At 44.9% G+C, this 15587-nt stretch overlaps 1 protein-coding gene and 1 long non-coding RNA gene across 4 annotated transcripts in view; one reads left to right on the forward strand and one right to left on the reverse strand.

Annotated features, from left to right (window-relative positions):
• The window catches only part of LOC310688541, a 163305-nt gene that overhangs the window by 127498 nt on the left and 20220 nt on the right, over positions 1-15587 (forward strand). The window lies entirely within an intron of this gene.
• Positions 1-15587, reverse strand: part of SPTLC1 (serine palmitoyltransferase long chain base subunit 1) — a 77092-nt gene that overhangs the window by 25489 nt on the left and 36016 nt on the right. Inside the window, exons 1-4 of one of the 3 annotated variants that reach the window (XR_014516944.1) lie at positions 9324-9423; positions 6825-6932; positions 3108-3202; positions 857-950 (exon numbers count right to left, since the gene is read on the reverse strand). The exons of 1 other annotated variant lie outside the window; for it this stretch is intronic. Coding sequence is in view for 1 of the 2 variants with exons in the window: in XM_083464953.1 (XP_083321079.1) it covers positions 857-950; positions 3108-3202; positions 6825-6932; positions 9324-9386 (360 nt within the window). In the remaining variant the exon portion in view is untranslated. Of the gene's footprint in view, positions 1-856; positions 951-3107; positions 3203-6824; positions 6933-9323; positions 9460-15587 lie in introns of those variants that run through there. One more of the 3 variants, XM_083464953.1, reaches the window with a different exon arrangement.

A 15587-nucleotide genomic window follows, 5' to 3' on the forward strand; every position in this document is an offset into this window, starting at 1 on the left:
GCAGCCAATGGGAAGCCGGCCAGAGTCACAGAAGGCAGTCCCTGCTCTGCTCCGTGTCCTATTTAGCGAGGTGCACAGAAGCCAGCCGGGCAGGCGGCGGGGGTCCATGGGTTGGTTAAACGACCTCCATGGACCGCTTGTGGCCCATGGGCCTTAGGTTGCCGACCCCTGCTACTGAGATATCCCTTGGGACATTCAATAGCTATTCCTTGGGACATTCAACAGTATTAGTATTGGCACTTTCGTGTCCCAGCGAGTACAGATGAATGCAACACAGTTGCCCTACAAACAAGATGCTAGACAAGGGTTTGAAAGCATACTGTATTTATTTACAGGTAGGTAGCCATGTTGGTCTGCCGTAGTCAAAACAAAATAAAAAAATTCCTTCCAGTAGCATCTTAGAGACCAACTAAGTTTGTTATTGGTATGAGCTTTCGTGTATCTGAAGAAGTGTGCATGCACACGAAACCTCATACCAATAACAAACTTAGTTGGTCTCTAAGGTACTACTGGAAGGAATATATTTATTTAGATCTCTAAATCCAAGCAGGTCTGTTGCCAGGGGTTCAGCACCTAAAAGGGAGATTTTGCCTAGGATTCTCATGTAGACTTTTCAAGCACAGTATGAACAGCAGTATTATAAAACTGTGGTACTGAGTTCAAGATTAAACTGCAGTTGCCCCTTTGGGCAACTTTAAACTATGGCTTAAAGTAAACAGCATTAACTGAATCTGGTATGCAAAGTATAGCACAATGACAGGATGCTCCCTCCCTGCTTAATAAACCGTAGATTATTAAGGCAGGATTGTTACACCTGAGCCAATACCTACAGAAGAGCAACAGTGCAGGCACTTACCTTGACCCTTTCATTATCCAAAAGCCCAAGAAAATTAAATGACGCAAAGTTTATGCATTCCTTGCCATTCACAACAATGTTATGAATTGGAGGCCTGAAAAGAAAAGAAAAGAAAACCAAACTTTTCTTAGCTTACTAATAATCCTAACTTTGTTTCAGGCACATGGTAAGAGAACAGCGCTTTTAAAAATTCTGCACAACACTGTAAACACAACTAATTTGAAAATACATATTGCAATGGTGGAAACTGTACAGTTTTTGTGGTGTGGGGATTCCTTTTTTAGTATTTATATCATGTTTCAAATAGCTGCATTCCTGTTGATGAAACCATGCCTTTGAAGGTAAGGTAAAGGACTCCTGGATGGTTAAGTCCAGTCAAAGGCGACTATGGGGTTGTGGCACTCATCTCGCACAGAATTTGGCATTTTCAGACTCTAACTACTTTCAAGAACCCATATCTGAAACTCTGGAACATGCAGTGGGGAGAAAAATTTAAGGGGGATCTTGGGAAACATAGAACTACCTCATGACAATCAGAAATTAAGACTGCCCTAGTTAAAGATCGCTTTGCTTTCAACAGAGCTTCATAATAATAATAATAATAATAATAATAATAATAATAATAATAATAATAATAATTTATTATTTATACCCCACCCATCTGGCTGAGTTTCCCCAGCCACTCTGGGCGGCTTCCAATCAAGTGTTAAAAACAATACAGCATTAAATATTAAAAACTTCCCTAAACAGGGCTGCCTTCAGATGTCTTTTAAAGATAAGATAGCTACTTATTTCCTTCACATCTGAAGGGAGGGTGTTCCACAGGGCGGGCGCCACTACCAAGAAGGCCCTCTGTCTGGTTCCCTGTAACCTCACTTCTCGCAATGAGGGAACCGCCAGAAGGCCCTCGGCATTGGATCTCAGTGTCCGGGCTGAACGATGGGAGTGGAGACGTTCCTTCAGGTATACAGGACCGAGGTTTCTTACCTTTCCTCAATGATCAAATAGCTATTTGCTTTTTTATTTTATTACTGAACTACTATTGCAGGACATGCAAGATAGAAAACAAATATTTATGCCTAACTACTAGTTTTAGGATAACCTACTTTGGGGTCAACATTTTAGCATTCAGAACATTATAGGTTTTGCTTCTTAACCGGGGTATATGGGGAGGGGCGGTGAGACACGCGTTAGGCTCCTTCTGGGGCAGTCTGTCCACATTTGGTGCCCAACCTGCACTCAGCTCTCACCTGCGGCTCCTAGGAGCTGTCAGAATGTGGCAGCAGCAACACCCTGGGAATGGCTTTGACTGGCCGGCTAAACCAGGTGAGCGCAGCCAATGTCCTTAGTCAGTTAGGGACCCTTAGTCAGTTAGGGACTTCCTCTGCATGTGAAAACAGGCTCCAGCAAACTGAGTGGATGAGGCCAATAAATAGTGGGTTCAATGGTCAAGAAGGCGCTTGTGCTGTATGTAGAGGGAACTGAGGGGCAGATGGGGCTCATCAACCTGGGAAGGAAAACTCTGATCCTAAACCTCTGCTGCCTTGCAGGATAACTTTGGGAGAAGAAAAGGCGAAGGAGTAAACCCGACACAAATCTAGAGTAGAGTCCCTAAGACGGTTGGATGGCACCTTGTCCGCCTCCTTCTGGCAACTCCTGCAGCCAAGCTGGTACCAAACATATTGCTTTCCTTTCCTTTGGACCACATCCGTGCGGCCGAGAGTGGGGTCTTGTCGTCTGGGCAGCCCAGGGCCCCCATACGCACTGCCCAGGCTTGCATCCCAGAGAGATCACTTTGGTATTGCTAACACTGTGGTTTGCTTTCACTCTCAGAGGCGCAGAAAAGCCAGCAACCATTTCTTAACCACTGAAATCTTCTCAGCTTCAAAAGTTTAGATTTGATGACAAACTTTCACAATAAAATTTCTGAAAAGTCAACGGGCAAGTCTCTAATATCAATTAAGCAGCCGAATGCTAACTAAGTGAACCAGATACCAAGCATCCTCATGAGGTTTTGGGTTTTTTTACAAAATTTTGTTGTGAGCTAAAAGTTCAATCCATTCTGTAACCTGGTTATCAAAATCTGCAAGAGAACAAATCACGATTTCCCCTGAAAGTAATCAAAGCTGCAATATTAAGCATACTAACTATGAAGCAAGCACCTTTGAAGTCAGGAGGACTGACTTTCAAGCAAGCATGCAAGGGATTGGGCTGTTTAGTCAAACATGGAATTGATTTATTCTAGGATTACCCTGAAACAACATTGTAGTTGAGAGCTGGATGGTCTTTGGATACAGGAGGAACAAGTGGTTCTGGCTGCCATTCTTCAATCAATTCTTCCTTTTCCTAAAACAGAAAGAAGCCAAAATATTGGTTGTTAATAATTTTATTGAGAAAATAAGAAAGAAATTTTTGATTTAAGGAGATGGATTTTACACGCATGTCTGGTAAGTTAAATGGATTCATATTAATATGCTTCCCATTTTCTAATCCACATATTTATTTCATGTTCTATGCATGCCAGTTGGTGCTGTAACTATTGCCACATATTTGTTTGTGCTGGGAAAACATTTGATTATGCTGACAACATGTTTTTCCAAGAGCAATATAGACATTAAAAGGATCATTATGAAATTAATAGACGTCTCTGTACAGATGCACCAAGCAAGTCCACCCACCTGAATATTGGTTTTATTATCATCTTTATTTATTCATTGTCCAGTATACCTGAAGGAGCGTCTCCACCCCCATCGTACTGCCCGGACACTGAGGTCCAGTGCCGAGGGCCTTCTGGCAGTTCCCTCGCTGCGAGAAGCCAAGTTACAGGGAACCAGGCAGAGGGCCTTCTCAGTAGTGGCACCCGCCCTGTGGAACGCCCTCCCACCAGATGTCAAAGAGAAAAAACGACTACCAGACTTTTATAAGACATCTGAAGGCAGCCCTGTTCAGGGAAGCTTTTAATGTTTAATATACTATTGTATTTTAATATTCTGTTGGAAGCTGCCCAGAGTGGCTGGGGAAACCCAGACAGATGCGCGGGGTATAAATAAATTTATTATTATTATTATTATGCCAAAAAGGCCTCAGGGCAACGTACTGCCTGGATACAGTGGTGGGATGGATGAGGGAAAGTAAGCAGAACTTGAATCCTGGCAACACACTGTGGGTGAGTGGTTCTTGGTTCTGAGAAACTGGTCAAGTGCCTGGCCTGGGTGGGTCTGTACTCCCCCTAAAGGAGCAGACGGGCTGTTTAGGGGTGCTCCTGACCCAACTCTGACACAGACGGCCCAAGATGTTTCAGTGGCTAGAATTCCTTTTATCAGCTGTGTGACAGCTAAAATCATGCCTGAACTGGGACAGCTTCACTTCAGGCTTTGGTGCTATCAAGACTGGATCACTGCAATGCACTCTATGCAAGGCTTCCTTTGCAGCAGGAAAATGCAGGTGGGGCAGAATACTGCGGCATGGTTGCTGACAGGTAAAAAAGGACCCCTGGATGGTTAAGTCCAGTCAAAATCGACTTTGGCAGGGGTGCCCAAACTTTTTTCAAAGAGGGCCAGATTTGATGAAGTGAACGTGCGTGAGGGCCGACCAAAGCTGTTGAGCTTTTTTTACAATCTTACACCAAAGTACCAGTTACAGATAGGTAGCCGTGTTGGTCTGCCATAGTCAAAATAAAAAAATTCCTTCCAGTAGCACCTTAAAGACCAACTAAGTTAGTTCTTGGTATGAGCTTTCGTGTGCATGCACACTTCTTCAGATACACTGAAACAGAAGTTGCCAGATCCTTCTATATAGTGAGAAGGTGGGGAGGGGTATTACTCAGAAGGGTGGTGGGAATGGGTGATTGGCAGATAGCTGAGATGAGCCTGTTGACGACTCTTAACGACTGCAATAGGTCTTACAGGAAAAGGCAAGGGGTGAGAAAGTGAAAAATGGCTTAGTCATGTATAATGAGATAAGAATCCAATGTCTTTGTTCAGACCAGGTCTCTCATAGAAGGATCTGGCAACTTCTGTTTCAGTGTATCTGAAGAAGTGTGCATGCACACGAAAGCTCATACCAAGAACTAACTTAGTTGGTCTTTAAGGTGCTACTGGAAGGAATTTTTTTATATTTACACCAAAGTAGTTGAGCTTTTTAGGATTGAAGTTGCTGAGCTTTTTTTAGGATTTTATCCCAGGACATATAATGCTACGGGGGCCAGATTAAATCAACCGGTGGGCCGGATTAGGTCCCCGAAACGGACTTTAGACACGCCTGGACTACGGGGCACAGCACTCATCTTGCTTTTCAGGTCGAGGGAGCCGGCGCTTGTCCACAGTCAGCTTTCCGGGTAATGTGGCCAGCATGACTAAACCGCTTCTGGCACAACAGGACACCATGACGAAGGCCAGAGCGCAGAGAAACTGCGCTCACCTTCCTGCCGCAGCAGTACCTATTGATCTACTTGCACTGGAGTGCTTTTGAACTGCTAGGTTGGCAGGAGCAGGGACCGAGCAACGTTGTGGGGATTTGAACTGCTGACCTTCTGATCGGCAAGTCCTAGGCTCTGTGGTTTAACCCACAGCGCCACCCGCGTCCCGATCTAGAGGTTAGCCACTCTTTAAAAGCCATCATAGACTGGCCCTCTAAGACTACCTCATTCCCTATGAGACCCTGTCTACAGGTCAGGCTCTGCTCCAAATATATTTGCTTTACCAACTAATAATCCACTGAAGGGAGCTGGATATAGTGAAACGATTGCTTTCTGTAGTGGTTATGATCTGCTTCGGAAGGCTGATACTTTTTGGTCTTGCTAGCTGCCTTGACCCTTGGAAAGGTGAACTAAGCGTATTTTAAAATAAAAAGCAAGTTACATCTCCACTTCATTATGAGTGACAGCTGTGAAGAAACTAGTCGTCTGGATCAGTAAAGAAAAGGTAGAGCATTTTCCAGCCATATTGCAATCATATCTGTTCTCCTGTGGAAAACTGCTGTACGACACACAGGGTTATTAAACTGGGCAATCAGCTTTCAGAATAACTTTGGAATCAGGTGGGGAACTAGATCCAGCCAGCCTTGTCATTATAGCCCCTCCCCCTCTGCAACCCAACATGGCTCAGCCATGACTATCACCTTGCATCACAATGACATAATGGCTTGAAATCAACCTGTGTACTCCTAATGCTGATCAGCTGATTGTTAGGTTTCGGGAAGTAATGTGCCCTGGGCCTCACAAGTGCCACCAATCAACAGACTTTTAGATCTTCCAAAGCCCTGGGTACAGAAGTGCTGCCAATCAGCTGATCAATAGAACTTGCCAAGGTAAGCACATAGCACCACTTTCAAAGAGTAATTGTCATAGGAACTTTTTTTTTTTTTTTGCTACGCAGAAACCAACATCACTCTTCAAAACAGCACCCCTAAATACCACAACTTATGAAACAAGCTTGGAGCCAGAGAAAAACATGGGCTGTGGGTGTTCTAAACAGCACCCCATACAGTGTGTCTGTCAGCCACAACCTCCCTGCTTATGCAATCATACTTCTCTAGAGCCAAGTCATTAGTAATACGAATTAACTTAACACAGTCCATAATCGATCAGGGTTGTGTGTGTTTTTTGGGAGACTTTAGGAAAAACAATCACACTTGTATATACAACTATGATTAGACTCAGCCCCCTCTTCTCTCTCCCCTCCCCTGTTCTCTCTTCCTACCTCTCTTCTCCCCCAATCTTATATTGCATACATTAAAGTTTCACATCGAATATAACTGATATGTAAAAGGGACATTATGATCTGAAAATAGAGGCGATGTATGTACTTTTGTGACCCAATAAAATCTTTAATAAAAACATGTTGTTGTGGTTGTTGTTGTTTAAAAAAATGATTAGACTGAAGTGCTTATTTCCAGCATTACAGCTATTAATCATATTGACTTTGAGTTTTTTGTCAGAGCATATTGAGGCTATTTTGGAACATCAAACCTTAGGTGTGAGGTCAGATCGCTCCTGAAGCTTGTACGTCTTGGAGAAAAGAAGTCTGATTATCCATAGGATTAGAATACCTTCCAAAATAAGATGGTAAGTTGGAGCCTGGAAAGTAAACAAAAATACCAGTTGCACATTAATCATTTCTCTAAGTTTGCCATCTCTTTAAAAGTGTACAAGTTAAATTCACCACTTTTTGCTGTTTTAACCAAACTTGTAACCTGACTGAAAGCACTGCCCAATCGGAAGGTTTCAAAAGAGAAAATGGACAAAGGCTGGATTTATTCTCTTGGATCCAATAACACAGCCTTATAAACAAGCCTGCAAAGTTTAGGAAGTCCCCTCCTCTGCACTGAACATGGAAATTCAGGGCACTAGCAAAAGAGAATACCTTCTCCCAAGAAGGTTGCTGTTGGAAACAGTGGTCCATTCTTTCTCCACTCGTTGATGGTATGGAACTGCCAAACAAGTTCTTATATTTCCTAATATGCAACTTTATGTAACTGGTATAGTTCAGAACAAGTGTTCTATACACTTAGCTATGTCTCCATACACAGAGTATCTTTCTTACTTAAGATCTCTACTCTCCCATTAGAGCTGTGTTATGTGGACATGTTGTAGACAAACAGATCTTCAAAGAGTTCAACAGTCTCTTCTCTGGGAAGATTGCTTCAACAAGCATCAGGTCAATGGGTCTGAACAGAATAGGTACACACCACTCCCTTAGAAGCATAGGCCAAAAGGTTAATTGGCTCCCTCAAAGTGCCGCATCCATGCCGTTTCCACCCCCAGCATTACTTAGAACTATAAATCATGTGGTTAGATTTCTGAACTTACCACTCACCTACAGAAGTATAACTATGCCAGGCCAAGCAAACTGCTCTGCCAATACAAATTAAAAGATGTAGTCTCTGAATACAGACAGCGCTAGAAACATGGTACAGTCATACCTCGGTTACAGACGCTTCGGGTTACGCGTTTTCAGGTTACGGACACGCCAAAACCCGGAAGTACCAGAAGGGGTTATTTCTGGGTTTTGGCGCATGCGCATAAGCACTAAATCATGATCCGCACATGCACAGACGCGGCACTGCAGGTTGCAAACATGCCTCCCGCATGGATCACATTCGCAACCCGAGCGTCCACTGTATTATGGGTAAGCCAACCAATGGCAATGGGATTTTGTACTAGGTATTAAGACTACCCAATGCAGCACTCTCTGTTCTGACTGAAAGCCAGAAGGCTTGGGAGATGGGGTATGAGCTCTGTCTCCAACCCATACTATAAACAAACAGAAGCCTATTCATTTAAAACATAATGTCCTTCATCAAAACTGATTTCAGAGTGGCTTATTAGGTTAAAAAATACAAACAATAAAAAAGTAAGCCAGGAAATAAAAATTAAGAATACTTAAATGTATGTAAAATACTTTAAGACACCTGAATAAGAAGGTGTGTGTTTGCCTAAAGCAAAAAATAAGTCCATGTTGGAGAACTGGGAATTAATTCAGCAGAGCGTTCTAGACAGACACCCACTGAACGATAACCAAGATTATGCACATTTACCCCACATTTATAAGTGAAACTTACAAACAGAACCTATATGTTTGCTCAGAATTCAATGGTTGTTGTTTAGTCGTGTCCGACTCTTCGTGACCCCATGGACCAGAGCACGCCAGGCACGCCTGTCTTCCACTAAATAACCTTTATAACTGCAATATTTAATGATACCTTCTGATATCTTGATGGGAGCTATGGGGTGGGAACCCAAAGCCATCTAAATCCAGTTTGCCCCACAGCAGGAAACAGTAATAAGAATAAGAATAATGTGGCACACGCACACCATTTGAATGGGAACTCCCCTCAACTTTGAGGGCCCAGCTCCCTCAATAAATAAAGAATAATAATAATAATAATGTTGGACAGACACACACCATTTGAATGGGAATTCCCCTGAACTTTGGGGGCCCAACTCCAATAGTAATAATAATAATAATAATACTCATGTTGCACAATCACACACCATTTGAATGGGAATTCCCCTCAACTTTGGGGGCCCAACTCTAATAATAATAATAATAATAATAATAATAATAATAATAATATTCATGTTGCACAATCACACACCATTTGAATGGGAATTCCCCTGAACTTTGGGGGCCCGGCCCCCTCAAGTTTTTGTTTTTATTTTCTTGGGAGGGGGGCTGCGAAGGTGCCCCTTGTTGTTGTCAGCTCCTATGCGTCTTCCTGACGGCCAGGCGTGGCGACCCCTTTCCCCTCCCCGCCCACGGGCCTCTCCCCCGGGCAGCCACCCTCCCACCGGCGTCCCACCCCGGCCTCAGCCTCCCTCTTCGGTCGGGGTGGCGGGCGAGAAGAGACCCCCGGCGGCCCCTGCCCCTTCCCCGACCCCTCGGGAAGCCTCCAGCCTCTCCTTGCTCCGTTCCGCGGAGCCCTGCGGCGACCCACCCGGCCACCCACCGCCTCCCGGCCCGCTCACCTCATAGAAGGCCTGGACCATCTCCACCAGCACCCACTGCTGCCCCGCGCCCTCCGCCGCCATCGCCGAGAGATGCTTCCGGGTCCCGGCGCGCGCCGCGACGTCACGCCGCGTGCGGGGGGCGGGGCTGGGAGCCCGAGGCGGACCCGCCCGTCGCCACGCCCCCTTTTAACCCCTTCCACTCCCCGGAGGAGCCTGCCTGATAGAGACGAGGAGTGGGGAGCGCAGGTGGAGGCGGCGGGTCTTCTCACTCGCTGACACCTTCCCCCCCCCCCGGGAGGTGGGTGGGTGGGTGGGAATCCAGTTTATGGCCCTGTGGCTAATCCTATGCGTGTTTACCAACCACCGGGGGTGGAGACCACTGGGGGTGGAGGACACATCTTACGGAAATAAAGTATTGGAAGGGTTGCAAAGATGCCCCATCCCATAGGATTGGTCGCAAGATGCAGAATATTGGAAGAGTTGCAAGGATGCCCAACCCTATAGGATCAAAAGGTTGCAAGGATGCCCCACCCCATAGGATTGGTTGCAAGATGCAGAATATTGGAAGGGTTGCAAGGATGCCCAACCCTATAGGATCGAAGTGTTGCAAAGATGCCCCACCCCATAGGATTGGTTGCAAGATGCAGAATATTGGAAGGGTTGCAAGGATGCCCCACCCTATAGGATCGAAGTGTTGCAAAGATGCCCCACCCCATAGGATTGGTTGCAAGATGCAGAATATTGGAAGGGTTGCAAGGATGCCCCACCCTATAGGATCGAAGTGTTGCAAAGATGCCCCACCCCATAGGATTGGTTGCAAGATTGGTTGCAAGATGCAGAATATTGGAAGGGTTGCAAGGATGCCCCACCCCATAGGACTGGTCACAAGATGCAGCAGTGCACGCACGCCATTGGAATGGCAATGCCATTTCTTAATTTACAAAAATAGGTGCATTATCTCTTTTTTTTAAAGTTGTGCTTTCTACAGGTCAGTTTCAATTATTGTGAGACATGTGTGTTGCATTAGATTCAGCAGGGCTTACTCTCAGGCAAGTGCAGCTGCAGCCTTTGTGACCCAAGTTCTGGGTCCATTTTAGGTTCAGGATGCCAATGCTTTACACTCACCCCCACCCCTCACAGTATTTGAAAACGTACACTTTGTACTTTGTACACAAATTGGCCGGGAAATTAATTCTCGGTGTCTTTTATCAATTTATTTAAAGAACAACAAATTGGTGATTGCTTTAACTTTTGGATATGTGGTGATTTGAATCATGAGGATGAATTAGAAGATCTGCTGAGTCTTGAATGAGTCTTGCTTTGGAACTGAGAACTTCATTAGATTTTCTTCTGCCTTTTATTTTGTTCCAAAAGCTTGTTAGAGATAATGTGTAAGCGCGTGGTCAGCTCCCTAAAAAAAAGGTCAGCAACTCTGGGGAACCTTTCCTAAACAAAGGTCAAAAACTCTGGGGTCCCCCCTTTAAAAAGATGGACAACTCTGGGGGGCACCGGAGGGATCTTTGAACCATGGCGCCGGATATGCTTAAGACAGCCTTCCGTCTGCTCTCCAGTAGTTCTCTTAAACCTCCGTCACAAAGCTATCGCTGCCCCCTTATTATTTTAAGAGGATGGTTCCAACTTGTGTTCTCACATTTTTTCAATGGGCCCTAGATGGTCCTGTCCTATTGGTTCAAAATGCAGCCGGCGTTAAGGCCAGTGGTGTAGGACACAAAGCTTGCTGTGAAAGAACGAGAACAAGAGCATCATAATTCACAAGAATTACTTGCGAGTTGCCGTTCAGCACCATCTGGAGGGTCAAAGGTTCCCTACAAGGCCTCACCTGATTCTAAATGGTCTCTTGTTTACTCTTTTATACAGCAACTTGAATTCACAGCACTTCGTGTAGAAACATAAAGGGGTTCACGAGTCTTTGCCGCATGACGCTTCCGGGAGATCATTTAGCAGGAAGTTTTGGATTGAGGGTGGCGCTGTGGGTAAAACCTCAGCGCCTAGGGCTTGCCGATCGCATGGTCGGCGGTTCGAATCCCCGCGGCGGGGTGAGCTCCCGTCTTCGGTCCCAGTTCCTGCCCACCTAGCAGTTCGAAAGCACCCCTAAAGTGCAAGTAGATAAATAGGTACCGCTTTCTAGCGGGAAGGTAAACAGTGTTTCCGTGTGCTGCGCTGGTGCTGGCTCGCCAGAGCAGCTTCGTCACGCTGGCCACGTGACCCGGAAGTGTCTCCGGACAGCGCTGGCCCTCGGCCTCTTAAGTGAGATGGGCGCACAACCCTAGAGTCGGACACGACTGGCCCGTACAGGCAGGGGTACCTTTACCTTTTACCTTTGGATTGAGCCAGGGGAGGTCGCAAGATCGCCTAAATCAGGGTTTCCCAAACTTGCGTCTACAGCTGTTTTTGGACTACAACTCCTGTCATCACTAGCTAGCAAGACCAGTGGTCAGGGAAGATGGGAACTGTAGCCCCAAAACAGCTGGAGACCCAAGTTTTGAAAACCCTGGCCCAAATTGTGGACCAAAGCAGATGTGACATCAGATACTTCTTCCAAAATGACATCACCGTATATAGGTATAAGCTGTCTCTCCCCAGCTGCAATCCCAACCATCTCCACCACCCACTGGCATGGCTGTGAGTTAGGGTGCCAATGGGAGCTCTCTGCCCTCTGGATTTGATGCGGTTTCTAAGTACACATTTAGCACCATGCTCTAGTTTGGACCCTGAGTTATTACTCTTTATTATTATTATTATTATTAATTGAATTTATAAAGGTAAAGGGACCCCTGACCATTAGGTCCTGTTATGGCCGACTCTGGGGTAGCGGCGCTCATCTCGCTTTACTGGCCGAGGGAGCCGGCGTACAGCTTCCGGGTCATGTGATCAGCATGACTAAGCCGCTTCTGGCGAACCAGAGCAATGCACAGAAATGCCTTTTACCTTCCCCCTGGAGTGGTACCTATTTATCTACTTGCACTTTGACATGCTTTCGAACTAGGTTGGCAGGAGCAGGGACCGAGCAACGGGAGCTCACCCCGTCACGGGGATTCGAACCGCTGACCTTCTTATCGGCAAGTCCTAGGCTCTGTGGTTTAACCCACAGCGGCACCCGCATCCCATTTATTGAATTTATATACCGCCCTATACCTGGAGATCTCAGGGCGGTTCACAAAACAAGATCAACATCTAAAAGATCAACATCTAAAACCACAATATATATATTCAAAATAAAAACAACAACCCAATAACATCCCCCCTCAAAAAAGTGAACCACATTTTAAAAGGGCATAGAATATAAATCAAATCAACTAAAGGCCTGGTTAAAAAGGAATGTTTTTGCCTGGCACCTCATTATTATTATTATTATTATTATTATTATTATTATTATTATTATTACTATTATTACTATTATTATTATTACTATGCCACCCATCTGACATTAGTATTAGTATTTGTATTTTGCCACCCACTCTGGGCAGCTTCCAACAAGTAAAACACAATTCAAGCAGACAAAATCTACGCATGGATGTGTGGGAGTCACATGCCTACTACAAGGGAAGAAAGGAGGAGAACCAGCTTCAGTTCTGCACTTCTTGTTCTTCCTGCTACAATCTAGAGAAGGTATTTTACTCATCTCATTGACACTTCCTCTATTGGCTCACATGGTGGGCTTAGCCCAGAACTGCGGCATGAGGAATCAGTTGAGTCAACACCTAACCAAACTGATTCAATATTCTCTCCTCCTATTTCTCTTCTGGAAAATGGCAAGAAACAAATATTACAAAACGTCCAAGTCGCAACCGTTCGTACGGTCACGTTTGCAACACCGACCTAGCATATTTCCTAGGAAGTAGGTGCCTATGAGCCCAGGGGGACTTTACTTCTGTGTAAATCTGCAATCCTAATCCCGTTTACCTGCAACTGGGAGTAAATGTCTCAGAATTCAATATGACTTAATTAATGGCTGTGGTAGGAGAGCAACCCATAAATGCAAAGTTACTTATACATTGAGGGCAAGTGAGAAATTGTATGAATTAATTCTGAGTAGATATGGTTAGGACTGACGAAGAAATGACTGTGTTAGTCAGCATTTTAATTAGCAATAATTTAAAGCAAAGCAAAACAACTTGTTTATTAAGATGACTTTGGGCACACCCAAAAGGGATTGCTGATTTTGCCGGGTCCCTTGTAACACCTTGAAGAGAGGCACATCTTTCAATTGGGAAAAAGGAGGATGGGCAGGTCACATGATAGAGGACTGTCCCACTCCTTCCCTTCACCTGTGCAGCATTTCCTAAGAGAAGGGTAAAAGTGGGATTAATGCTACCATCACGCTTGTGATAAATTACCAGTGTAACCACTCTGCACGCAACTCCCAGCACTTTATGAAACACTATTTGCCACAACACCAGATGCGTAGCAAATTATACGGTGGGGGGGGGGGGAGAGTGAAGTAATAATGCTTTTCAGCTGGTGGCCACGGGCAAAGCAAGTAGAAAAACAGGACTTCGGTTTTGTACTTTCAGCCACACCCTCCCTTAGCATGTCCTGGATTGCATTTTCGGTAAACACCAACCAGAATAAATAATGCATGCTCCAATTTACATAATCCTACGGGTCTTGGGGTGTGAGTGTGTCGTCGTCGTCTCCGTGTTTTATAATTTTGTTATAACTTGCAAAGAGCAGTGTGAAAAAGGAGTAGCAGTGAAACAATAGCAGAGAAAGGTTTTGAGAATACAGAAAAGTACCGTAGTTCACTGAAAGGGGGAAGAAGGGGGTGTAACAGATTTAGGGAAACCAGGGAATAATGATGATGATGATGATGTTTTATTTATAGCCCGCCCTCCCCAGCCAAGACCGGGCTCAGGGCGGCTAACACCAGGTACAGTGGTACCTCAGGTTAAATACTTAATTCATTCCGGAGGTCCATTCTTAACCTGAAACTGTTCTTAACCTGAAGCACCACTTTAGCTAATGGGGCCTCCTGCTGCCGCTGCACCGCCGGAGCATGATTTCTGTTCTCATCCTGAAGCAAAGTTCTTAACCCAAGAACTATGGGGGGAGGAAAGACAATGCATATACTATGATCTCCTCAGTGGAAGAGGTTCTGCCTTGAAGGAGGGATGAGAGTGTGGTTCGAATACCCTCCAGGTTCCATTTCAGGTCTTTTCTTCTTTTCTTCCAGTTGTGTGCTTGCATGCGAAACCAGAAGTGCAGGAGTCTTGAACCCCATTGTTCAACCCAGACACTGAGGTCCGGTTCCGAGGGCTTTCTGGCGGTTCCCTCACTGCGAGAAGCGAAGTTACAGGGAACCAGGCATAGGGCCTTCTTGGTAGTGGCACCCACCCTGTGGAACGCCCTCCCACCAGATGTCAAAGAGAAAAACAACTAGCAGACTTTTAGAAGACATTTGAAGGCAGCCCTGTTTAGGGAAGTTTTAAATGACTGATGTTTTAATGAATTTTTAATCTTTTGTTGAAAGCAGCCCAAAGTGGCTGGGGAAACAGAATCTGGATATTAAGCAAGTCAAGGCTATATTTCTTCAGGCTAGCAATAAGGCATGAACCAGACTACCCTGAATCTTTGACTACGAACATTTTTTGGTATTCATATTTTATTGAAAAGGTTTCCATTATAAAGAAATACAGCGATACAAAGAAAATAAAAGCAAAAATACAAACATAAGGATAACCCACAAGCATTGTATAAAGAAACTGTAATGTTGTTCTTTTCCTGGAGAGAACTCTGACGTTCAGTGCCACCAATTTTACAGAATAAAAGGTCCTAGGAGTTAGCAGTACAGTATATATTTCTACAGTACTGGAATGCCAGCGCACAGTCTCGGGTTTTTTCCCATGGTGCCAAAATACTCTGTGATTTTCAATGCTGTATAGTTGTTTAAAATCTGAGGTCCGCAGAGCTGATGCTGAAACCACCAGACCAGCCTTGATAGCCTTAAAACCCATTTGTCAACTAGAAAAATGTTAAGCAGTCGATCCCGCCGTCTTGCTGAAGTTCATAAGGGCATTGCTGTGTTTACAGATCATGTAATCCAGACCAGAAGGCAAACAGGAATTCCTTCTACTTATGGGTAAAACATGCGTGGAGGTGATGGCAGAACACTTCGAGCCTGACAGGCATAGCCACAACAATTTAGGATGCTGAGAAGATCTGAGATTTTCACTGTCTCTGGTCTTGGGAAATACAGGAGTCATCGTTAGTAAAGTCTGAGCAATGAGTTATGGATTTGATGCCAGAAGTACGCACTGCCCA

This window comes from Podarcis liolepis, assembly GCF_965112155.1.
Source record: "Podarcis liolepis genome assembly, chromosome: 11".
Classification (NCBI taxonomy): domain Eukaryota; kingdom Metazoa; phylum Chordata; class Lepidosauria; order Squamata; family Lacertidae; genus Podarcis; species Podarcis liolepis.